Here is a 24,838-nt window from a genome sequence, read left to right as displayed (position 1 = left end):
AGCATGAAAAGATGCTGTCTATAATCCTTACAGTTTACGCAGTTTTGCTTTGGAGAGCTTGGAGCCATCAAATATGGACATGTATGTTAGTGCATGCTGCTGCTACTAGATGGCCACTGCTCCCCTTTTTCTTCCATGTGAAAACTGCAGCATTCCAAATTAAATCCCATGCAGAGCTGGCTGCTACTGTGGTTGTATTTCATAGCTCAACTACGCATCATGCTATATAAAAGCAGGTTAGGAACCACAGGTGTTAACAGCCTTAGAAAGAAAGCTTATTGCAGAGCTCTGCTCTGAAGCAAACAGTTCCAGGCAACAATCCTTTGTCTATCCTTGTTGAGCATGCAGGAGTACAACTCCTATTAAAGATGACCAAAAACCATGGACTGGGAGGAACCCTCAAAGCCAATGGGGAGGAATACAGCAGCTCTATCTGAAATTGCATGCACCTTTCCCATGTCCCACCATCAGCACTGCACAGCTGGTGCCCAACTCACCTTTCTGCTGGAAGCAGGACACGGTTTCTTAAGTGGTGCAACCCTAAAGAGTATGTGCTAAAAGGTCCAGCCCTTATACCACAACACCAACATACAACCCACTCTGAATGAAGTGAAACATAAATAAGGTTTAACAAAAAACAGCATTTACAAAGCAGATGGAAAAAAAAATGTTTTTTTTTTTTCTTTATGTTAGACCTAGTTAAATGCTGGCAGAAAGCACCTGCTTTGAGCTGGCAGCCAAGCAAGGCCAATAGAGTGCAACTGTGAAGTTCCTTTAGGAGAGAGGCTCCTTGACAGAGAGAAAAGCAGAAAAGCACTGCTATCTTTCTTCTACTTTGTCTCTATTTTTGTGCAGTGTACGATAACTATCAAAAGCTTTACATCAGGAGGTTATTTATTAAGTAGTATCTCTCTTGGTTGTTTTTTTTTTTTCCCTTGCCTTTGTCCTGTCCTGGGCCTGCTTAATTACAAACTTAAGAAATGAGCTGTTAAACAGTAATCTTGACTACTGAATTGATTTGTAACTTACTGTTCCATTTATCTACAAAAAATGCTCTCAAGCATTTCATAAACCATTTCATGGTTTCACTTCAATGCTGGTAAAGGCGTAGATTCATCACATCTCTGTTTCATCAGTAACCTATAAGAACTACTTGGGGATTGGGAAGAGAAACTTAATAATTAAAAACCCAGTAAGAGCAAGCAGGAGAAGTACTTGTATTGCTTGGTTTCTAATGGTTGGCTGAGCGAGCTGTAAGGTCCTGGAGCACCAAGCTGTTTATAACCCAATGACAGCTGTCTTGCAATAGTAATTGGTTACTGCTCTCCATCCATACACAACTTCTGTATTTGTTACAAGTCAGGGAGTGGCACCAGCCCCTGCCTTGCTGTCACCATGCATCAGGAGACAATCAGCCATCCAGCACTTCCCCTCACCCAACTGCCTCATGACTCTATCACAATGGGCCTTCAAAGCTGAACTGTAAATGCAAGTCACTGGATGCAGGACGTCTTTGTCTCAACAGCAGCAGGAACAGCAAACCATAGAAAAGGTGTTGCATAAGTACCACCCTTTTTATTAATTACAATATCCCTTTTAACAGCTTACCCTGAGCTGTAAGAGCAATGAGCCCTGCCCTGTGCCAGTTGCTGCTGGAGGCTCCCACCTGCTCCAGCCGCCCAGGTGCTGTTGACAGACCTCAGTGAAGGGCTCTATGGACAGAGCCTTTATTGTGCAGCAGCAGCACTCATCTGACCGGACCTGGCAGCACAGCTGGTGCAGTGATGGGACTCCAGCACGCTGCGTGGCTCTGGCCCAGGGCTGGCTGGTGAGCATGTCAGGGAGACTGTCGTGGTGGCCGCTCCGCTCGCAGGTCCAACAACTATCACTGCCTCCAGCAAGTGGCTGGCAGGAAGGAAAGGGCCAATCCAGCTAAACGGTGGCAGGAGATTCCTCCCAGCACAGCTTCCTTCAGTTTCTCACTAATTGTAAATAGAATAGGAAGGGGCACCAGACAGATCTCGCAATGATTGTATTGGTGACTGTGCAAGCGTGTCCTCTGCCCGGCGCTGACTGCCCTGCTCAGAGGGACTGTCGGGCAATGGAGCCCTTCATGTGCTCCCAGTTGTTATACAGAGCGTAGAGGCCAGTGAGAGTCAGACCTGCAATGCCCCCTCGTGCTATCCCACGTACTCCACCTGAAAAAGAAGAAAAGCTCATTAACACCATTCCATGCAATCATGGCCGCAGCAACTCCCAGGAAGTTGTTCGCATCTACAACATGTGCTTTTTTGAATAACCTTCCACAAGGGGTGCCTGTGGAACCCCTCAAACCAACAGCTAAGCTCAGGAGAGGTGCTTGATCACCCCGACCCTACTCCTGCTGCTGTGATTTCTGTCACACTTCTGCTAACATAGCACCATGGCTTTAGAAACCACACAGAACAGCTGAAGTAATGATGACTTTCCCAAAGTCCTACTGTTTCTATTTCATCTTTCCTCAGCAGAGGTTTCCAGGCAAACATGATAACCTCTCGCTTTAAGTGCTCCTCCAGTTACGGATTCAGATGGGGAAAAACAGTCCTGTATGTCCATCACAGTCACTAGATTTGAATGCAAAAAGGGCAGGATGGCAATAAAGGAACAGGAGTGATGTGTGTGTGACCTTGGGAACCGGAGACTGAGGAGGGCCATCAGACAGAACGTACCACTACTTTTTTGGTATACTTTAAGCCTTCTGAAAATAAAATAAAATTAAATTAAAACAAACCTAAAAAAAGCAGTAACAGTCAAGAACTTCCTAGGGCAATGCATTGAATAATATCCTCAATTCTTATATTCTTCACCTTCAAGGTCATTCTGCAATGGCAAAGACTGAGAAGCGCAGACAATAAATGATGCATATGTATATATAAAGCTACTTAGTTGAACCTGAGGATTCTGTAAGTAAAAACACAGTGCAGGTAAGGCTGCTGCCAGTGCATGGCTGGGATGTGGGAGTCAGTGGCACCACAGCCTCACACAGCCTCACACACCCCATGTGAACTGCAATGTGCAGTGGCAGAAGGGGAGGGAGGCATCTGTCCCTCCGCTGTTACCGAACAGCAGAACGGTTGTGTTTCTCAGGAGCAGGGAGTGCATTGGTCAAGTTCCCAGAATATACTCTGACCGCAGGGGAACATCTGAGAGTGTGACTCAACACTGGGGAACTTCAGAGTTTGATTCTGCATTGTTTATCGGTGCCAAACTAAGCATGCAAGATAACACACACGATTGTGGCCAGATGCCATGCACCCACTTGGTAAAGTTCCTCAGGCTTGAAAGGAAGCACATCCCAGTAATCAGTGATGATTATTCTTTTCTTTTACCATTAGGGGCCATAAAGCTGTCTCACAGGATTGCATTTAGGCTTTTAGTGGGGCAGGGAGCTGTTGGCTCCAACTAGGCTGAGACAGCCCTATATGTGCCGCAAGATCAAACAGATTTCACTGGAGCTGTTAAAGCTGTTCGTGCTGCTGGACATGTGCTGCAGCCAGGAAGTTGCAGAGCCAACAGCAGAGCCTGGACTCCATAACAGAGGTCACACCTGGCTGTGGCTTTCTAGAAACTTCACTGCCAGACTTACTGTGATGACCTGGGGGGTTTGGATACAAACCTGCTGAGGTCACTGCCCTCACTGCTCCAAGTAAAGCTCTGAGCAGTAAGAAGAGCCATTTATGCACCTATGTGCCTAAACCAGGAACCCAAAGGCAGACTTGTGGCTTTGGTAGCTCAGCCTGACCTTGCTGCAAAAAAAGCTTCTCAAAGGAAGGGCTCACAGCTGGGTACACAGCCAGGCACACACAGGCGTCCCGCTGCTGGCTGAAAGCCACACGTATACCATGTGCAAAACCTGCAAAAATACTATTTGCTCATTGCTTTTCTGGGAAAAATGAATTAAACACTAGCCTAATATTCTGCTGCTTATACTAAGCAGCAATTCTTCATGGAAGAAACCTCCAAAAGAGGGCTCTTAACCATGCAGCTCTACAGGAAAGTGCATGAAACATGGCACATCCTCACAGAAAGTGAGGCAGCATGGGGCTATGACTGTCCCTATAGGCCCTCCCTTCAGCTCCAAGCCCTATTCCCCTCCTTTCACCTTAAAGTCATATTTGCCCTATAGAAGAAAGGTTGGTTGGAGGCTGATGGAGCCTGATTGTGAGGGAGGCCAGGGTTCTATAGGAGAACTTTTTAACATGCACAGTGGAGCCACCTTCCATCCATCCATCCATTGGTGCTGCTCCTAACAAAAAATAAGCATTAATATTGTCACATGCTGAGGCCAGTCAGGGGAGGAGGGAAGCCCAGCTTAGAAAGAATCAACCCTACAGGCCTGAAGCATTCTGCAGGTCCTGCACAGAATTTAAGGACCCTTGGACTTTGCTGAAGATGCATCAAGGGAAGTCTGTCTGTTTCATGAGCAAGAAATGATGCAGTTGAAAATGAGTGCCTTACTGAGTTAGTTTAAAAAAAATACATCAAAGCTGAAACCACATAAAGAACTTTCCTTTCCATAACTGATTTCCATCTAAGTAAAAGCCTCCAGGTCTGTAGCAGACACTGAGCAGTAATACACTGCAAAACGCAGCCCAGTTGCTGGGCAGAAAATGTTAAGCCCTCTAAAAAAATCACCTTGCTTCTTAAATAAACAAAAAAATGTAAAAAACCTCTCCCCTCCCATCTCAGCTGTGTTTCCGTGATAGCCAAGTTCTCACCCCTCCTCTGCAATCGCCCTCTGCAGCCCTCAGATACCAACTCTGCCTCAACAAACCCTGCTAGAAACATGATGGTGGGCCTCCCATCCTGTATGCTGGGCTGAGATAAAGGCCCAGCTGACAGACACTTCTGAGAGCAGGTATTTTGAGATCAGGCAACTTTCAGGATTGATAGCTGAGAAGCTGCTGTGGGTTTCTGAAAAAGCACCTAATGCTCCCTACGTGACAGTGTGGTTGGTTTGGCTTTAGCTGATGCACCTTTTCACCACAGAGTACTGTACTTTATCTCTGGAACATTTTACATGCATAGCACGCCGTGAGATGACTCAATGCATTCTAACAGCAGATGCAGTGAATTTGACTCAGTAGGGAAAAACATGGCCTACACTGTTCAACACGAGGGCAAAATCTTCCATTTCAGACTTTACCGCCCATATTTTCAGAACGTATCTTCAGAGCTCTCATTTCCTGGATGTATAAAACAAGAACATTCTATGGTAACATTAGGATGCCTTAATTGAAAACCCAGCCCCACCTACTTATGCCCAACAAAAGAACTAACGCATGATTAGTTTTTCCTCTCCCTCTGATATTCAGAGTGGGAACTTCACTTCCTTCAGGGCCTGTAGGAACAAGGTGTTACTTAAATGACCTAAGGACTTGGTTTTTCACATACACAAGGCAACCTCAGCCTTTTAAGAGAGTACTGATGTCTAAATACCTGACAGATATGAAGTTTAAAGTTCAGAAGCAAATCATTTACTTGCTCTTCTCTGAATAAAGCAGTGCATTAAGAGGCGCCAAAGCCACAGCTGCAGCAGCCTGCTAGCAGTTTCTTCCTTTGCCTCCCCTCCTCAGACAGAAACAAGAGAAAAAAAACATTTGTCTGGCCTAAAGAAAAATAGATTGAACCCAGAGGGAAGACACCTTTATAGCTCACAATGTAATTAGTGAACCAAGCACCCTTGGCTCTTTGCAATGTAGTTCACAGAACTGATCTTTAGCTCTGTGCAGACTTTACTGGTAGCAGTATAATATTTAGCCCTTCCTAATTAATTAATGACACACTGATTTCAAGGGTTGTGTTCTGAGATCTCCGGATGACAAGTACTGCCTTTGGTTATTGCTAGCATCCATTTCCCTTCAAATTATTTTACACTGAATTATGTACCAGCTACTGTGCAAAAGGCAAGAGAGGTTCTATCAGGCTCCCACTGCACAGCAGCACAGTAAACAAAATTAATTCAGCTTGTCCAAAGAGTTTATCTTTGTTCCTATCTCGCCTGCTGTACAGTGGAAACAAAAGTTATCTACCAAGAAGCACATCTACAGCCTGCGTAACGCTCAGATAAAGGTTATTGAAGTTTTCTGTTTAGTGAACTCTGTAAGGCTATGGTGAGAAACCAATGCCTGTCACCTGGACTCAGACCAAAGGTCCTCCCAGCTCAGTATCTTTTTCCTGACTGATCAATACTTAGTGCAGAGCAATCCAACATTCCTTTGCTCTATGATGTTAGTATGTGTGCTTTGTAACCTTCCAGGACAAACACACTCATCTAACAGACCTTAACTTCTGCCTTGGTCTGAAGTCGAAGAATAAAGAGTATCTAATTAAAAGGAAAAGCCATCCTTCTAGGCTTAGGAAATCAGTCTCCCTTTTAGTCAATCCTGTTCCACTTTCTTAAGCTGCAGCACTTTTAGTTCATATGCACTGACACAGGAACACAAAGGGCTTTCTTTCATCCTTCACACCGAATGTTCTGGATGGAATTTATGCTGAGAGCTTCAAGAGCAGCTTTCATGAAGTGCAAAGTCTGGTGTAGCGAGTTCATACTGAACATGGCTACCTTCAGGCTAAGAGCTAGTAAGTAACCATAGCATTTTACCAGCAAGAATGTCAGAGACCACCTTGGACAAATGGATCTGCAAAAGCGTGCTGTCTCCAAGCTCCCCAGGCCAACTCCACTTTCAAACTCCACTCACAGCACCTGCTGACCTAACCCATACAGCGTGCCAAGATGGATTCCATGCTAACGTTCCCCTTCTTGCAGCAAACCAACCTACGTGATTGGCTGCAAGGAGGTCTGTCAGAACTCCTGGGGACTTAACTGCTTTAGTCACTTGCGATAGGGAATTTTCAACGAGTAACACCACTTCCAATGAACACAGGAGAGCAGAATTCCCACAGTCAGCACTTGCAGACTTTAATATTCTTTTTATCTCCTCACACACAAGCTGTGGGTTAAGGAGTCTTGCACAAACCTCTTTGCAAACTGCTGGATTTAGGGTGTGGGTGCTCTCGAAGCCTTTTTGGTAAGCCTTTCTGGCATTTTGGTAATGATTAACACCTCTGCAAAGACAAAAACCGTGAACACTGGGACCAGTTTGGGGCAACAAACCTCCAAAAAGTCTTCATATTATTTTTGTTTCCTGTCTGCTCACGCTCTCTCAGCAAAGGACAAATCACTTCAGTTTCAGAAACAGCCTACAGGAAGGCTTTGTACAGTACACAAAAGAGCATTTTTCCAGCACAGCAGGATTGCTGATGTGACTGTTCCATCAGTGCCATGCTTAAAAAGGAACCAGAAAGTCAGAACAAAAAAACCTGCCTTACTTTATACCGTTTCTTCTTAAACACATTCCTCATCTCTTCACAAAAGAGAAGTGATGGGAATGGAAAATGTGAGTGCTTGAACAACACTGCCTCTATCAACTCTGCATCCTCCCATGTGCATTACAGAATGGACTTGATTTGGGAGGGGTGCCCCTGGGAGTTTCTGACTGCTGTTGAAATGTTAGGGTTTTCACAGAAATGTTTCAAGCTTTCAAATTGCCCCTTTTAATGCCAATACAACATGGCATTCCATGAAACATAAAATGGTTACAAGCTTAGAATACATCGCAGACCTGAACTGATCCTTTGCATATGACGTAACGGAGGTATTTCAGAGCTTTTGGACACATATATTGATGTTGGGTAAAGGCACAGCTTTTGGGAGAAGCTTTACCGTACTGAACGAGGAAGGGTACTCTGTCATAAGGGGATAGGAAAGGAAGCATGGGAGAAAAAGCAGGAGGAACAGAGCATGATAGGAAAAAAGGAAAATATTGAAATTAAGCTCTTCCAACAGATGTGGCCAACATCTTTTTCACTTCCAGAACTAATCCTTAAAAACAAAGGTCTACTGTGCTGCTCACATTGCCTGTGAAAATGTATTTCTTTTGAGTTTCTGTGCAGGAGGTATAGCAGAAATCCAACACTATGATGAACACACATTTATTCACTACACTTACCTTTATCAGTGTGACTGTGACCTCAACAGATCATATGGTACAAAAGAAAAGTTCCACTGTGCTCTGGTAATTTTTTTTTTAGTGTCAGATGACTGCATGTGACCAAAGCAGACACGCATGGTTGCACTGCACCAAGAAAAGATCACACTAAATGCCAGCTCCATACTTCTGAAAGGCACGGGGGAAACTTTTTCTGGAGTGCAAGATGGCAGTCGTGGCAGAATAGAATTCTTACATTTTCTGTAGCCTATCCAGCTGTAGATGGCCATCTAGCAGATTCCTCAGCAAGTCCCAATTAAGTAACTGATTGCAAGAGAGCTATATGCTCTAGCAAGGTTAAATGTACCAGTTGGCATTTCTAAGACTGTTCCAGCCAGTGACTGCTGCTTTTAATTAATCTAAATCAATAGAAAAATAAGGTATCTCAAGCTGCTTTGTTCCATATATAAAGATGATATTGAAGAACATTTCTAAAACACTGAGGCTCAGCAAAATATGCGAAAGTACAAAGGTTAATTACAGAATTATCTCCTCATACAGGTGAATCATACAGCCTAACTTTTACTGAGGTATGTAAACCTGTCACTTTTTTTTTCTGTGGTACCCAGTAATTCTCTAAAAATTATGATCCCTCCAACTGCTGAGCCTGGAATAATAACTTCTGTGTTAGCAGAAGTCTTGTTGATGAAGTTCAGACCTTCTCTTTTGCAAACAACTCAATATTCACCAGCAAACTCAGCTTAAACCCACGCTGCTCTAACATTGCTGGTCTTGATCACTGTGCAAAGATGAGAGTCCTGCCACAACAGCTGTACAAACACCCACGTGATAGCTTTACAAATATATGAACTTCTTTCTGCATACTTTAACGATACAAATCCATAAAATCTCAGGTTTAGAAAGCAATCGTAAGGCTTCTTTAAGTGTTCCATTTGAATTCCTGATTTTTCACCTCCTCAGATGTGACTTTCTTTTTTTTTAATTAACTCCCATTTGGAAAGTAATTTTGTCTTAAACTGTTTAAGATTGTACCAGATGAATGCTTCGTATATGCTCAGAGAAGGCCAAGGTCTCTTCCTATTTTAACATTTCTGTTCTTAACCTTAGAAGCTGACAGCATCATTTTTTTCCCTTTTTGGTATAAGTAAACAATTTCAATTACCTGAAAAAAGATATGCAACTTCACCATATCTCACAGGTAGCTGAGACATAACCCACACATTGTTTTTCACACAACTAAGACTGCTGAAGGGAAACTTGCATTTAAGAAGGTAAATAACATTTCCAGCAGAATTAAGCTGCATTCTTTCCAACTTGCAAAGGTCTAACAATAATAATGAGAGCCAAATTATGTTTGTTATATACATATGCCAAATAAACAGCCTAATGTTTACTCAGCTTTACAATGAGATCATCTAAAAAAAATACCCAGCTTGTTCTTAGCTGTGTTCTTCAGGTATAGCAGGAATAAAAATCAACACTCCTACAAGTCTGCTAGTGGATGCAAGGAAATGGGAATCTCCTTCCATAGTGAAGGAGAGGTTGGAGAGGGAAATGAGAAATACACAGAACACCTGGACTGCTTCAAGATGAAGCTTATTACAAGTCACTCATAAGACAGCTGCAACTGCAAAAAGCTACGTTCCAGTTCTGTGCCTAATATACCATTTTTATACTCTCAATTATTGGAGCAAGACAGTATTCAGGAAAAGTAGCAAGTCCTAATAACTAGAAGAAAGCACAAGAGGAGAAATAAAAACATTTTGTCACTCTACCAGTGCTTTTGTATAGCATTCCTGTCAAGGTTCCAGCAGCTATGGTATTCAGGTCATCTTCTGCACCTCGTGTTTTTTCAATGATGACTCCAAAAGCACTGTACAGCAGAGCTGGGAAGGAAAAGTATTAAAAAATTCAAGTTAAAATTCCCACTGTCTAAAACACCACGCTCAGAATCAAGGCTCAGTGTAACTAGTTAGACTGTGCACAGATTTTATGTCTTTGGTGTTTATTTCAGCCCCAGTAGTTTTACAGGATAACCTTTCTCTAGCCATAGTTTGGTCATAAAGTAGCTTTACTCATGATATCTAGTACTGTCTGAAGACATGACAAACAGATGATATCAAGCAGTGGCTGAGGCTTAGGTCTGTTCTGTTAGCTCAAATTTTTTAAAAGCTTTCCAGGATTTAACTTTGTACTGTCAGGCTTTATACTGCTCTCTGGAGATGGCACAAAGCTAATCAGCTCAACACTTTCTAGACAACAGACCAAATTGTTGTCCATAAATCACCAAGATTTAATGCCAGTTGTGGAGGTGTAGCATTCAGAACATGGCACCACAGACTGGAGAGCAAGGGCCTACGTTTCTGCATAAATGCTTGGAATTTGACATATACAACTGCTTCATCTCTGTCTAATGGGAGAACTTTGTCCCCAGACTTTGGAGAAGTCTGTCAACTATCCTAAAGAGGATTTAAAAGAGAAATGAGTGAACTTCCACTATACATGCATATACAGCTTAAACTTTCTGCACAAAGGAGAAGCCCTCCTAAACCTGCCCCAAGGAGTCTGATGGTATAATCACATTTCAGGCTCAGGACAGGAGAGTATGTCACGGTCTCCATGTGTCACTTTCATCTTTCATCTGCTAAGAGTTAAAATCTTTCTTTCTGCTACAAGTGGCCATATGAAAGTTGATGAGACAAGTAATAGCACCTTTTTCCAGACAGGCAATGGTGGTTTTCACTGTCTTAGTTGCATGTTGTATGAACGAGGGGAAGGAAGATTCCCCTCATACAAGATACATTCAACACATTCTTTGAAATAAAGATGTTGCTGCCTTTGTTTAGGAACAGAATGACAAAAATTGTCTGCAGCAACAAAAGGAATCTGATACACAGAAATGATGCACAAGTGAAATAAAATGCAAAAATTCTTTAGCTTCTTTCAATGATTTTCTCCAGTACTTAGGATGATGCAGAGCTAATACCAATCCCCCAAATATAAAGTTCTGCTTAACTCTGTGACTCGTGAAATCATACTTTGTAACAAAAGAAACAATTTGTTACTGGAATGCACAAACATTTTCTTGAGTAATCTTTCTTCAAACACAGCTGAAAAATCCTGTTAATGTGTCACTTACCTTCAGACCTTGAACTGCAGTGTTCCTGCATCCCCATTTTCCAGAAATGTTTTGATTAGAGCTGGAACAGAAAATACCACTCCCGCAGCCCCCCTTCTTCTGCCCCCCCCCCTCCTCCCCACCACACACAAAAAAGAAAAAATCCTAGGCAAATGCTTCCATTTTTGAAAATTGTCATGCTCAGTTATTCAGAATCCCATGGTCTCTACATTATGTCTCAAAAGCAGATGTCTAAGTTAACTGGCACGCTAATCTACTCTTCAGAAATAAGACTGAAATAAAATGTAATAAATGCAATTTAGCCCATGCTTTGCATTATTTTTTTTTTAATTATGATATAAAATACTGTAAGGTTGTAAGACTACATAGTTGGTTTTACGTACTGATCGTTTATCTTCCATTACCACTTTGTGGGGCACTGAGTTCCATCACTGGTCAATTTCAAAACAACGTATTTTCATCAGTTCTCCACTTCTCACAGAAATTCCTTACTGTGAGAGTGGTGAGACACTGGAACAGGTTGTGCAGTGAGGTTGTGGATGCCCTCTCCCTGGAAGCATTCGAGGGCTGGCTGGACAGAACTCTGAGCAACCTGGGCTAGAGGGCTCCCTGCCTGTAGTCCCTGCCTGTAGTAGAGGGTTGGAACTAGATGATCTTAAAGGTCCCTTCGGACCCAAATCATTCTGTGATTCCAGGGTTCTTTCAGAGTAAGCGTTTATTCTTTTTCTGACTGGGAGGTGGGATGGAAACACCAGCCAAAGAGCTTATATTTTCCAGGACTTCAGTTATTCCATTGACTTTCATGAAGTTCCCATAAATTGTTTTTCTGAAGCAATTTTTGTTCTGTCTCCCCCACTCGGTTTACAGAAGTTCTCCCATCGGGCTTTTGATAATTTTCTTTGCTCTTTTTCTAATTTGTACTAGTTATAAGCAATGTCTAGACCTGAAGTTGGTATCATATGCAATTATTCCACCCAAGCTAACACCATAAAACTACAAAATTTTTTAGTGGATATCACATTTCTTCCACAGAAACATTTTGATTTTTACCTGGAGACAGACATCAGGGAATGGCTCATATAACCACAATCTCTTTTTAGGTTGTTATTTCTTTCAAAAGGATCCAAATCATACTTTTTGCCTTAAGGTGTAGAATTAACTACAATTTCCTAACCGTTAAGTATTACCTTTAATTTTTTGTCTGTTGCTTTCATTCCATAGCTAGATTTCTTGTTTCTAATGCACTAGAAATATCATTCATTAATTAGAGGCTTCTGGCTACTTGTTCTTAAAATTCAATTTTGGCCTTTCTGCTGAAATACTCTATACTCTCAAATTCCAAAGAAGCAGATGCAATTGTTCCTGGTGGATGTCAAAATGAAAATGTAGAAGGATATGTTCTCCTTGACATAGTTACATACTTATAAATTGTTTTCTCTGAAAATGACAAGTTCACTTACCCAGAGATCCCAGAGTGTTAGCCCATAATGCTCCTTGCCTGGTCACCATATTTAGAATTCTGTAAAGAAGTTAAAAAGATATTAAAAGCTTTAGTACTCTACTAAGGCTTTACAGTCAGGCATTATTCTAAACCATAGAATTAATGCTATTGGATTTATGATAGCAGGTATGAAGTGTTTATATTACATGTTTATCACTGAAACTGGAATGACAAACTAAAAAGCCTCCAAAATAGAACAGTTAGGAACAGCATACAACTTGGTAATATATAATCTGCTCCATCATGCATATTGCAAAGAGCAGGGCATGCACTCCTCAAGGCAAATATTTATTTCTGCCCAGTCTTAAGAAAATCTGTCTTTTGAGACAGACTTGTGCCATATCAAGATATGAATCTCATCACTTCAAATGACTTCTTAAACCTACTAATTTGTTTGTAACACAGCTTTTCATATAGCTAGTGAGAACAATTGATATAACTGAGTTGTTTTAACTGTAACATCTCCAAGAAAGCCAGAGTGCTCTTTTAGAAGGTGCAAGCAAAACAGGGATCATGTATCAGGGAGCCTGGTGACACCTACATGAGTGAGATGGGAATGAAACCACAAGTCTGAACAAACTCATATCAGTGGGAAAGAGGAAATCCTGTATTTCCATTTGTGAAAAGGAGCACACAGCAGAAGTAAGGTACCCTAAATATTTCTGCATGTATGCTTCCGGACTAGCACTGAAGAGCAAAATGAAACCCTCAGCACACTCTCAGGGAAGCACCACGTCACTTCTTGGCATCAGCTGTCACCAGAACAGTGACAACAGCCAGAAGAGATGACTGATTTTTATCTCCCAGCAGTGTAACACCGCCACAGGCACAGTATTGCCCTGGACAGCTGACTACCGCTGGAGCTTAGTTCATCACTTAACACAATGAAAATGTTACACGTTGTATCCCTTCTCATCTGAGTTCATTTGATTTCATTTCTTATTACTTTTCCTCTTTCCTAACTAGGAGAGGAAGAGAGGCTGTTTCTCTTGGTACATGGTTATGTAATGAACTTCATTTTGAAGTGAGGAAAACACCGAAGAGACCAGGGTATTGACAGTCTCCTTCTCAAATCAAACCCCAGCCCCATTTTGTCAACATGCCATCAATTCAGAATTGATGAGAAAACTATAACACATGAAATATCACAAGGTATCTGAAGGCAAATAGCAGCAAAATTCGTATTTTAAAAAGCGTATATTTAGGATGAATTTAAAGGAGATATAGATAAACATTTCCCTTCCTTGCCTTTGATTTGGAAAAGACTGAAATTAATACATTAATTCAAGGTGATGACAATCCTCAACGTGCCTTTTCCCTTGCAGGGCAAGGACAAGGGAACAGCAACGTGTGCAATGACTGCCACCTGCTGGGCTGGACCCATCAAAATCTCCATGAAAATGTTGTCTAAGCTTATTCTGAATACATAAAGTACAATTTTGTTCATCTATGGAAGAGTCGTAATGATCGCGGGGAGTATTCTGGTTTTATCTTTAATACTACAAATGGTAAAGAAAGGGATGGAAAATACAGAAACTTTTAAAAGGAGAAGAGTCTGTACAGACTGGACTGTGAAATAATGGTACATCGCTTGTTTAAAATTCCCTTTTTCCAAAGTAGTTCAGAAGAACGAAAATAGTCTCCCTCAGTTATTTCACTCTTCTAGTTTGCGATGCCTCCTTTAAAGGCTCTTATGCTTTCTTATAGTGGTGTCTAAACTACCAATAATTATGTAAGTATACTGCATCCCTTCAAACAACAAGATAAGGTGTCAGTTTGGGAATGCTGGGGATACTCATAGATGCTGTGATCCAGAAAATCCTATACTTTGTCTAGGGGAACTGTTAGGTCACGACTTGAACTGGTGACTGAGCACCTGGTGAAGGGGTGTTGCTGTCCTGGGAAGCATAGGCAAATTGTTTGCACCTGCGCTCCCCACTTGACAAGAAGGGGTGGACTCAGATTCGAGCCACCCTGGGCTCATATAAGAGCCAGCCACTGCATGGAGGGTATCTCTTTGGTCTGGGCTGGTTCCTGAGGAGAAGTACTACGCAGCCAGAAAACCCCTTCACCAGTTGAGTGAGTTGCATTATTTTTCAATACAACTATTAGTCTACCTGCAACTACTTTGCCTAGTATTGCCAACAGTCTGTCAGAAGGAATTTTGCTTCTTGGTCAGCAAAATATTTGGTGTAATTAGCAGGATTCTGGGTAAAGTATCTACAACTCAAAGTCAGAAATGGCATTGCTCTGAAGCCTGGTTACCTGTCCCTGCAGTGGTGGATTAAATGATTTCATGAGATGCTGAGGGTTTTAAATGAGAAATGCAGAGATGGTCAACCCAGTGTCCTGCATTTATTACAGACATCTTGGATTTTCCTCCTTAGAATCCAAATCAAGGGGAGTGATGCATGCTTGAAACGCCAAGTTGGGATGCTGTATAATCTTCTGCTCCCTGCCCCTGAGGACCTTGTGCCAGGGACACAGGCAAAGGTAAAGTGGTCTTAGAAGATACAGATAAGACCAGAGTGGCTTGACTTGCTTGCACTGCAGGGGAGGTTACTAGAAGAGGTGGTAATCAGTAACTCTGCAAGTAATTGGTACGTGTATTCCAGAAATTACAATATACAAATCCTGATTTTCATTGTGAAGGGAACACACTGTGTTGCTTTGGTAGGTCAGAACAACCCCAGTTCTGGTGCCTGACATAACCACCTAACCATCAATATTGGGCTGAAAAATGAAGTATAAATGACTTCAGCATGTCCCTGTTCTGGCAGAAATACTGGCCCAGGACTGTAATATAGCACATATTTTACCTTGGAGGATGGATTTTGCTTGTTCTGGTACTGGTTAAGTAGTTGTTTTACTCTCCCTGAGATCTATGACCTGTAAGACCATCGGGAGGAACAACGTCACTCAACTCTGATGTGCTCTAATGTCATTGAGGAGTCCTAGTAATGTTCTCTTCAGTAGCACCTGGTAGTGGACTTTATTGAAGAAAAGAACAACCTGGACATCTGGGAAAAATCGCACAACATCTATGATTCTGCAATAACTACAAACCTTGTGTGTGTGATCCTGCAACAACTATGAAGCCTGCTTGCACAAGTGAATCTTTTCACTGACTTATGCCCATTCCAGATGGGAATTACTGACTGTATGACTTGTGATCCCAATGCACGAGCTTATCTCCAAATGCACCTGTAGGGGAACTGTTCGGTCATGGCCTGAGCTGATGATTGAGCACCTGGTGAAGGGGTGTGTCTGGCCCAGGGAGCACAGCTGCAGACAATTTACCTGTGCTTCCCACATGACTGCAAGGGGTGTATTGTGGGTCCACTTCCCTGGGCTCATTTAAGAGCTAGCCTCTGCAGGGAGAACCTCTCCTAAACAACAGCTGCTTCCTTGAAAGGAGTGTTCTGCACCCAGAGATCCTCATCACCAGCTGGGTGAGTCAAACTTTTTTCCTGTATGTGATTGTTGGTATTCTCCAATAATACTTTGCTGGGTATTGCAAAGAACTTGTCAGAAGCAATTTTGCTGCTCTGTAGGGTAAACAGTACCCAGTCACTGTTCGTGTTGTGAAAGGGTAGGATGTAGGCCAACTGCTAGGTCATGGCTGGAACTGAAGATTGAGTACCTGGTGAAGGGCTGTAGCTGGCCTGGGGAGCACAGGCAAATTGTTCACATCTGTGCTTCCCATGTGATCAGAAGGGGTGGACTCCTGGGCTCATGTAAGGGCCAGCCACTGTAAAGAAAGCACCTCTTGGGCTTAAGCTGGTTTCCAAAAAGTGCTACATAACCAGAGATCCCCTTCACCAGTTGAGTGAGTACTGTTCTTTCTTTATATGGTTATTAGACTACCAGGCAAACTACCTGCAAATACTTTGCCTGGTATTGCCAAGAATGTCAGAAGTCATTTTGGTTCTTGGTGCGCAGAACACCATGCAATGCTTGCTCAGCAGCATGCAAATCCAGGCAAGTACATCTTCTGCTTTCTAACTTCCTTCCGGTTCTGATAAGTTGAGGAATGCAAAGAGAACTCGCTCTTAGATAAGTAAGGGGAAAAAAAAAAAAAGCTCTAAACAAATTGCTTCTTTTGGGAATACTTCAACAAATACAATCACTGCCTTGACTTTGAAATAGATTGCTATAAATAATAAAGCTCTAATTTAGTCTCTCAAATATTTAAGATAAGTCAGGAGACATAATTGTCACTAAATGAAAAACAGTTATTGAACATCTCTAGTCTAAAAACAATTCAAAACTCATTGTTGACAAATTTGGACTCCAATTTATCTCCACTAAAGACACAGATACATTTAGTTTTGCAATACGTTCAGAGCTAATTTTGTTCCATCCTGAAAAAAAAAACTGTTACTAAGCTGAACTTCTGCAGTCAAGCACTTACTGTACATTTCTAGGTTTTGACCATGCCATGTTCTGAGTCTCCTTCAAGCCAAGTCGCAAGCCATTCAGCGCACCAAATGCTGCCCCTGGTTAGCAGGAAAAAGAACAGAAACACTACTAGTAGGCACTTAGAAAACTCAAAGTGTATAACCTGAAGTTAAACAGCTGCTTATGTAAGACTACAGGTAAAGGCTGTTGTAATAGCTGGAAAAAGTGAAAATATGACCACCTACCTGTCATACAACATCCTCCAATGGTGAAAAAGGCTAGCTCAAATCTGCCCCGAGTTTTGTTGGCTCCTGTGGGTAGGATAAACTCATCTGTATCCTGGAGGAAAAAAAGCACAACTTTAAATCAGATACACTTGGAAAATACAAAGTGTATACCATGATTGCTTTTTTAAACCATGCAGTGAACTAAAGCAAGAACAGATGTAAGCAGTGTTCCTGGACATGTTATCTACACTAGATTTATGTGAAATGTAAGTCTTATATTTCAAAAAGAATGGAATACTTAAAAACCATGAAATGATTTGGGTGCTCTTTCTTTTCCAGCTATCGTAATTCTCTAGAAATAATATCAGGCAGCCAGTCACAGAAGGGCTTGGGTTGGAAGGATCATGAATCTCCAACCCCCCTGCTGCATGCAGGGCCACCAACCTCCTCATTTAATACCAGACCAGGTGGCCCAGGGCCCCATCCAATCTGGCCTTGAACACCTCTAGGGACTGCAGCCTGTTACAGCACCTCACCACTCTCATAGTAAAGAAAACAAGCCAAGGAACTCTTATTCTGTGGTCTTGGCAACTATTTATTTCTGTATCCTTAGGGAGGCCACAAGAGACCTGCTGTCATTTAAAGGCTCTTTCTTTTTTCTCTTCAGGTTATGTAGTGCTGTTCCTCACTGAGCAAACTATACAGATGTAGAAATGCTTTAAGATTTCCCACTATTTTGATGCTAATGGAAGAACTGTGTGTATCAAGTATTTTGCTGCACTCAAGCGACCAGTCCTTAACATATGGGGAGTGGAGGAACATGGAATGTATTTGAAATAATGATGTCAGGCACAAAAAATGTGAGGTTGGTAGTTTTTACAGCTGTATTTTACAGCCCTTTTCCTGCAGGAGCTGACTTGTGTTCTTATAAGTCAGATATGTTTGAAAAGATGATGAGCTAGAGAAACCTGCTGAAAAGCAGCACATGATAGAGGTGAGGTTAGCCAAAGCACTTTAATTTTTTATTATGAGACAATGAAAAGATGCATAGGATTCTCAACAAAAATGCTGACTTTCCCAGGGAGAACTATTCACTCCATGTTCTGAAAGTATATGAGTGCTCTTTAAATACAAGATTACTTTGGAGGGTATTTTGAGAAGAGGTTTAAGTAACTACTTAATATTTTTGACTACTCAGCAACAGCAGGCAAGATAACTGTGCCAGGGAATCCACTTATGCAGAGGCATATCCCTTGTTTCCTACTCCTATAAGCTTGTTGTATTGTAACCTTAACTGCAGCAGCTCCCAGTGAAAGAGGAACAGAAACGACATCTCCTTAACTTTGCTCAGAGCCTTCCACTTTTGCATTGAGAATCAAAAGCACACATTAGCAGATGCTAAACGACTGGTGACCTTCAGCACTACTTCTGCAAGATGTAATGATCACAGATGATATAAGCCATATATAAATAAAATTATTAGCATGCATCCTTATTGGATTAACTTGACTCTCTTCACGCTTTTGTTAATATTAGTGAAAAAGAAAAACGTTACAGGATTTTAATTAATTTGTTTTTCTTACAACATAGTGGTCTATGATGTTAGCTAACATGAAGCTGTGTTAGGAAACAAGCGTGCTAGTAGCCATTACTGACAGAGGGGGGGATGTGCCAAGTGCCCAGATGTGAAAGAGCTGGGGCCATGTGCCTGGTAGTAGGGGAAAGAGGCATAAGAACTCCTTCCACTATTGGCACATGGACACAGTATCCTTGCTGGTTTTGTAGCAGAAGCCATTGCGCTGTGCTTTTATCAGACTTGGAACTGACCCCCATTTGCCACGTGGGGGCTGTAGGCACTGCACTGCCCTGCGGGGATTCTGAGGCATTCCAGCACGGCCACAAGATCCTCAATGCAAAGAAACAAGCGTCCATCTCACCTGTACGAGGTACTTGGGGTCCAAGCTCAAATACGGGGACAGAGGGCTCATTCCCGTTACTGGGGACAAAGACAAAAAGACCACGATGACACAGCTGCGTGCGGCAGCCCCACACGTAAGGGAGCTAACGGAGGCGGTCCTCGTTAGCGAGCACAGCGACAAGCATCGAGCCTAGGGCGGCCGCAGAGCGGCACAAAGCCGGTACCGCTGACCTCACCGCGGGCCCGGCGCCTTGCCGGCCGCGTCCCCGCCCCGGCCCCGCCACGTTGTCCCCGCCCGGCCCTCCTCGCCGCCGGCCGCTACTCACGCGGCACCCCGGCCAGGTCGGCGTGCGAATACCCGGCCCCGCCGGCGCCGAAGAGGCCGCCGAGGCCGCTGCCCTTGCTGGTGGTGTTGCCGCCGCCCTCCATGGCGCCTCCGCGCCCGCCGCCGCGACCTCCGCGCTGCCGTAAAGCGACGGCGGCGCCGTCGCGAAGAGGCGCCGTCGTGAAGCGGCGCCCTCGCTGCTTTCCGGTGGGGCGGAGCGGAGTGCGGCAGGGCGGCCATTTTGGTGCGAGGCGCGACGGGAGCGGCCGGGCGCCGCGGGCCGGACGATGCGGGAAGGCGAAGTCGCCGCGGCCGCGTCGTCACGCCGTCCCTGGAGGGCGGCCGCCGCTCAGCCTCGGCGGCCGCTGGCAGGCCCGCGCGGCTGAGGCGGGCCGGGCGGGCGGAGCGGAGGCGTGCCCGCCGAGGATGAGCGCGGGCTGCGGGCGGGACCAGCCCTGCAAGAGAGCCCGGCTCAGCCCCGGCGGCGGCTCACGGGGAGAGCAGCGGCCGCCGCTTCCCGACGGCTGCCTGGAGTGGCCCGGGGGGGACTGCTCCGTCACCGCCGTGGGGAACAAAGGTGCGTACCGGCCGGAACGCGGCCCCGGCCCGGCAGCCCGCCGCCTCACAGGGCCATCGCTGCCCGGCTGCAGTTGCCTATATGGCCTAAATGACTCGTGTTTCACCTCTGCAGGCGGTGAGATGATGCTTCGCGTTGAGGGCTGCTTGTCAGTGTAGCTAAATCTCTTGTAATGACTTTTTTTTTTTTAAAGTTCTCTAAATCTATTGTTGCAATAAGGAAACTGCAGGCCTTCCTGACCCCCTTGGCAGCAGTGGCTGAGCCCCATGCCAGTCAAAAGCAGTAGGTAGATGAGTTCATCTGGCAAAGGGAAGGAAAGAGAACCGCAGCCACTGGACAACTGCTCAGAATTGGCTTTAAATGACAGCAAAAAGCAAAATGAAAACATCTTCCAAATGAAAATTACTTTATTTTTCTCCTCCCAGCCCCCTGGAACCTCTGTGTAATTATTTAATGGTTTGTCCTAGTGCAAGCTTGCCTGAAGTGTAACATCACAGAGATGTGATCACATTCACTGGACCAATGTGGGGGGCACTGAATGTGACAAAATCATCCCACGTGTTTGGTTTCTCTTTAGGGGAAAAAGTGTTAGTAAGCTTTATGGGTAGTCTATGGATAGAGTTAAAAAGAACAGCTTTCTTTCTGAACATTAGTCATGTCTAGTGTGCACGGTCTTGATGTGAAGTCTCTCCCAGTATGTGGCATACAAGTGAGGTGCTCGGCTAGATCTTCTAGAATGTCTTCTCTTCAGATTAATTTGGAAGTTATGTAATTTCACTTAATTCTGAAGTTCAGCAGCCTTTCAGGACTCTCTGTGTTGCTGGTGGTAATTAAAGGTGATAATGCCAGCTCTAAAGTTCAGGTTGAAGAAATTATTTTAAGTTGAGGGAGGGAAGATGTCAGGGGGGAGTTCTTTACTATGAGAGTGGTGAGGTGCTGGAACAGCTGCCCAGAGAGGTTGTGGATGCCCCATCCCTGGAGGTGTTCAAGGCCAGGTTGGATGGAGCCCTGGGCAGCCTGGTCTAGTATTAAATGTTGGTTGGTGGCCCGGCTTGTGGTGGGAGGGTTGGAAACTCATGATCCTTGAGGTCCCTTCCGACCTGGGCCATTCTGTGATCTGCGATTGTTGTTTTTTTTTTTTCCCCACTCCATGGCAATTTTAAGTATGGTCTAGATTAAAAACAAAAGTCTGGAATTTACAAAGGTTATTACTAAATCTGCAGCTGCTGTCTGTGTTACAAATGGAATATTGCATCAGGTGTAGTTTTAATAGTGTCTGAGTGCTTCCTTTGGTGGGGATAGTAGTGAAGAATTATTTGTGGTGCTTTTGTCTTCATCTGGTCTTATTCATAGAATCATAGAATGTCCTGGGTTGAAAAGGACCATGATGATCATCCAGTTCCAACCCCCTGCTATGTGCAGGGTCACCAACCAGCAGACCAGGCTGCCCAGAGCCACATCCAGGCTGGCCTTGAATGCCTCCAGGGATGGAGCATCCACAACCTCTTTGAGCAACCTGTTCCAGAGCCTCTCCACCCTCTATGTGAAAAACTTACTCGTAATATCTAACCTAAACCTGCCCTGTCTCAGTTTAAAACCATTCCCCCTTGTCCTATCACTATCCAATGTTCACGTGCGATTGTGTAGCAATGTCATCATACTTCATGTACTAATGTACTGCATTGTGGATTTTCAGCTTGTAAACAACGGACAATTACCACTTGGTTGGAGAATAAAGGACCCAAGACAACTGAGTCCCGAAGGTAAAACATTCACTGGCGCTTTTCAGAAGTTGTGTTCTTTGAGTGGACCTGTGCAGAACTGAGAGTGCTGGTTGCCTGTACTGGTGGCTACTGAAAAAAATCAACCTTATTTCTGCTTTTTTGCTTTTGTATCACACCTCCTGAGTGTATGTGCCTGACAGAGTTTTGCTACAGAAAGCTAACTAATCTCCCACTCTCCCAGGAGTAGTAAACCTTTTTGCTGACTTAGCTTCCAACTCACCATTGAGGTTGCTCTTGTAAAGAAAAAGATGAGAACGTGAAGCAGGGTCAGGCAGAGTGGGCTGCTGCTTCTAGAGGCAGTCAGGCAGCTGTGGTTATCAGGCCATGTCTGTAGTCAATGGCTTTGCCTTTTGTTCTGGCTTAACCTAACTCAGTAATGGCGGAGGATTTCATCTTATTGTTCTGTATTCAGCTCACAGCTTTTAATTTATAGAAAAAAGTCAATTTCAGTCCATCTCATTGGGCTGTGATTATGTGTATGGTGTAAATTGGATCAGAATTTACAGGGTACTCAAAGATGTTTTGGAAGCTTCAGTGTTGTGTGGCATGTGCTACAGTGTGAGAGTAATGTGCTAGGAGCAACATTTGCTAGGTAGTTCGTTTCTTCTTGATTTTAATTCTATCTTATGTAGAGTAATATCAGTTATTACTCTTCTTCAGTCATCACAGTGTGAATATATTAATATTGGTGTTTGTAAACAAACACCAGTTCTGCAGTTTGTTGAAATCATTCCCTTAAAAAAATTCTGTACTGAAATATTTTCAAGAGGTAATACATTAAATTTCTTTACTTCTCTTCCACAGCCTTCAAAGCAAAATTAATAACAATACTGAAGAAAATACCAAGATGACTTCTGTTAAAAAAGAAAACGTTTGTGAGCATGATGTAAAACAGCTAGAGAGTATTTGCCAGCAAAATTATCCAGAAGTATCTGGGGAAGTTGGCACAAAGCATGTAAATTTGCCTCAGACAGGCAGCATATGTAACTGGGAGGCTGAGGGCAGAGATCTGGTCTCAGACAGAGTGCCTGTGAAGGCAGAACAGACTGGAGAGGCCTTTAAAAATGCCAACATCGATCAGATGCACAGAACTGGCAAGGAGGCTCAGAGAGGCTGCGAGGAAAGTGGTGACATTTGGACTCAGAGGAAACGGTTGTCTGGCCAGTCTTTGAAAATGGGAAATACAAAACTTTCTTCGAAAGATGCTGAGACGGATGGGCAGGTGGTTTTGTGCAGCTCACAGAAGCTGAAGAGCTGCGATTCTGTTGATACAGGTGAACAAGAAGAAGGGGATGTCGTTCCAGAAAGCCCACTTTCAGATACTGGCTGCGATGCTTGTGTATCCCGTGTTGGAGGTCCTGAGAAACTGAGCAAATGTCGAAGTAGTTCAGGGGATTCACCTGCTTTTGAGAAAGAAAGTGAACCAGAATCACCCATGGATGTGGACAATTCCAAAAATAGCTGTCATGGGTCGGAGGCTGATGACGAAACGAGTCCACTTCTTGATGAGCGGGAGGAGAATCATATGGCCAAATCTGTAAGCAGATCTTTCAGAATTCAGTACGGGGATGCTGAACTGGAGTCAAGGAAATCACGGTTTTCTACTAAGGGTTGTGAGGACTTTGAGGGAATAGATAATTCTGTCAAGGATGATGGTCTGCATATAAAACCACCTGGGATCTGTCCTGCTCCATCATCAGAAAGCAAAGGTGCAAAACCAGGAGTGAAGAAAGACTCCAAAATCACCTCTCATTTCATGAGGATACCTAAAATGGAAGAGAAAAGGTAGCGTTCCTTCTGCCTCGCCTGTTTTGTTCACACATAAAAATTCTCTTTCCCAGGATAAACTTTGGAGTCTGGATTGTGTAAAGAGCATTGCAAAATGCATGTAAAGGCATGAAGGTAGCTCTGATGTAAGCTTGACGTAACTTGTTTTTAACTGGACTACTTTTTAATGATATTTTTATTCAGTGCAATATTTTTAAATATTAGATTTGTTAAAACTGGGAATTAAAGAAAGTGAATGAAGGTGATTTTATTTGCTGGGGAAGTGTCTTAAAACTGTGAGAGTTGGTGCTTGAAAACAAATTGTGGTGCAGGATTGCTTTCCTAAGCTTAGTATTAGCATTTAATATTTCATTCAGAACATTTGAGGAAGGTAGTGTTCTGTTCTTTTTCTTTAGTTTTCATCTTTGCTGTCAAAATAACTGGATTGGTTTTATTGAAGCATCAGTGCTACTGATGCTCTGACACCAACAAGAAAAATTCCATTTATTTGAAAGAAGTTGCAATTATGTGTTAATTTTTTTGGCAGAGAGGAGGACTTATGTTTGGGTACTACATTAACAGAAATGCAAGTCCTGAGCGTGACCCAGCACTATATCCTGACTGTTGTGTAAGGACAGATCTATGCCCTGGAGAGCTCAGGTTCAAGTGGGAGCTGGGAAAGTCAATAAATGGCAAATGAAGAAGTAGAAACAAGAGGACATCATAAGCAATTATCTCAGTAGACTAATGTCTCCTAAAGTAGGGCAAGAAGGTATTTTGCACGTCTTTGCTGGAGCTCCTTCTGGATGCGAGGAGCAGCACAAGCCATTCTTGTTGTGGGAATGAGCCTGAGGGCAATGGAGGGCAGCTGGCTGGTGGTGGAAGCTTGCATTTGAGAAATCCGGGGAGTTGAGTGGCTGAGAGCGGACTTGGAAAGCAAAAGCCAGCAGTTCTTAGAAAGTGAGATAAAAAATGTGCCTGAAAAATGTCTGTCATTTCCACAAGTCTTAAAACATGAGCTTAGTGAATATCCTTTTTGCTGACTTAAATTTGCTGCTACTATATGTAACAAAGCAGCAGAGGCTGAATGAGGCAGGCCTGTGTTTGTCAGTGCAGGTGTGTGGTGTGTTGCAATAATTACACGTTTG

At 43.4% G+C, this 24,838-nt stretch overlaps 2 protein-coding genes and 1 non-coding gene across 5 annotated transcripts in view; 1 reads left to right on the top strand and 2 right to left on the bottom strand.

Annotated features, from left to right (window-relative positions):
- Positions 1-605: 605 nt before the first annotated feature.
- TIMM23B (translocase of inner mitochondrial membrane 23 homolog B) lies at positions 606-19,721 on the bottom strand. Its single transcript, XM_048947123.1, has 7 exons — positions 19,564-19,721; positions 19,257-19,315; positions 17,338-17,431; positions 17,106-17,190; positions 12,651-12,709; positions 9,827-9,937; positions 606-2,198 (listed from the first exon to the last, which is right to left on the bottom strand). The coding sequence occupies exons 1-7, from the start codon at positions 19,664-19,666 to the stop codon at positions 2,083-2,085; spliced, it is 627 nt and encodes a 208-aa protein (XP_048803080.1). The 5' UTR covers positions 19,667-19,721; the 3' UTR covers positions 606-2,082.
- On the bottom strand, positions 13,357-13,553 carry LOC125694264 (small nucleolar RNA SNORA74). The gene has a single exon (XR_007377472.1). It is a non-coding gene; the product is annotated as a small nucleolar RNA SNORA74 (small nucleolar RNA).
- PARG (poly(ADP-ribose) glycohydrolase) overlaps positions 14,707-24,838 on the top strand; it is a 67,813-nt gene continuing 57,681 nt past the window's right edge. The window contains exons 1-4 of one of the 3 annotated variants that reach the window (XM_048947116.1): positions 14,707-14,770; positions 15,079-16,143; positions 21,836-21,902; positions 22,728-23,708. In XM_048947116.1, the coding sequence (XP_048803073.1) occupies positions 22,771-23,708 (938 nt within the window). In that variant the 5' untranslated portion in view covers positions 14,707-14,770; positions 15,079-16,143; positions 21,836-21,902; positions 22,728-22,770. Of the gene's footprint in view, positions 14,771-15,078; positions 16,144-19,726; positions 20,140-21,835; positions 21,903-22,727; positions 23,709-24,838 lie in introns of those variants that run through there. The other 2 variants (XM_048947115.1, XM_048947114.1) reach the window with 2 other exon arrangements.

Source organism: Lagopus muta, chromosome 5 (genome assembly GCF_023343835.1).
Source record: "Lagopus muta isolate bLagMut1 chromosome 5, bLagMut1 primary, whole genome shotgun sequence".
Lineage (NCBI taxonomy): Eukaryota > Metazoa > Chordata > Aves > Galliformes > Phasianidae > Lagopus > Lagopus muta.
The sequence above is the reverse complement of the archived record's forward strand: the minus strand, read 5'-3'. Positions and strand labels throughout refer to the sequence as shown.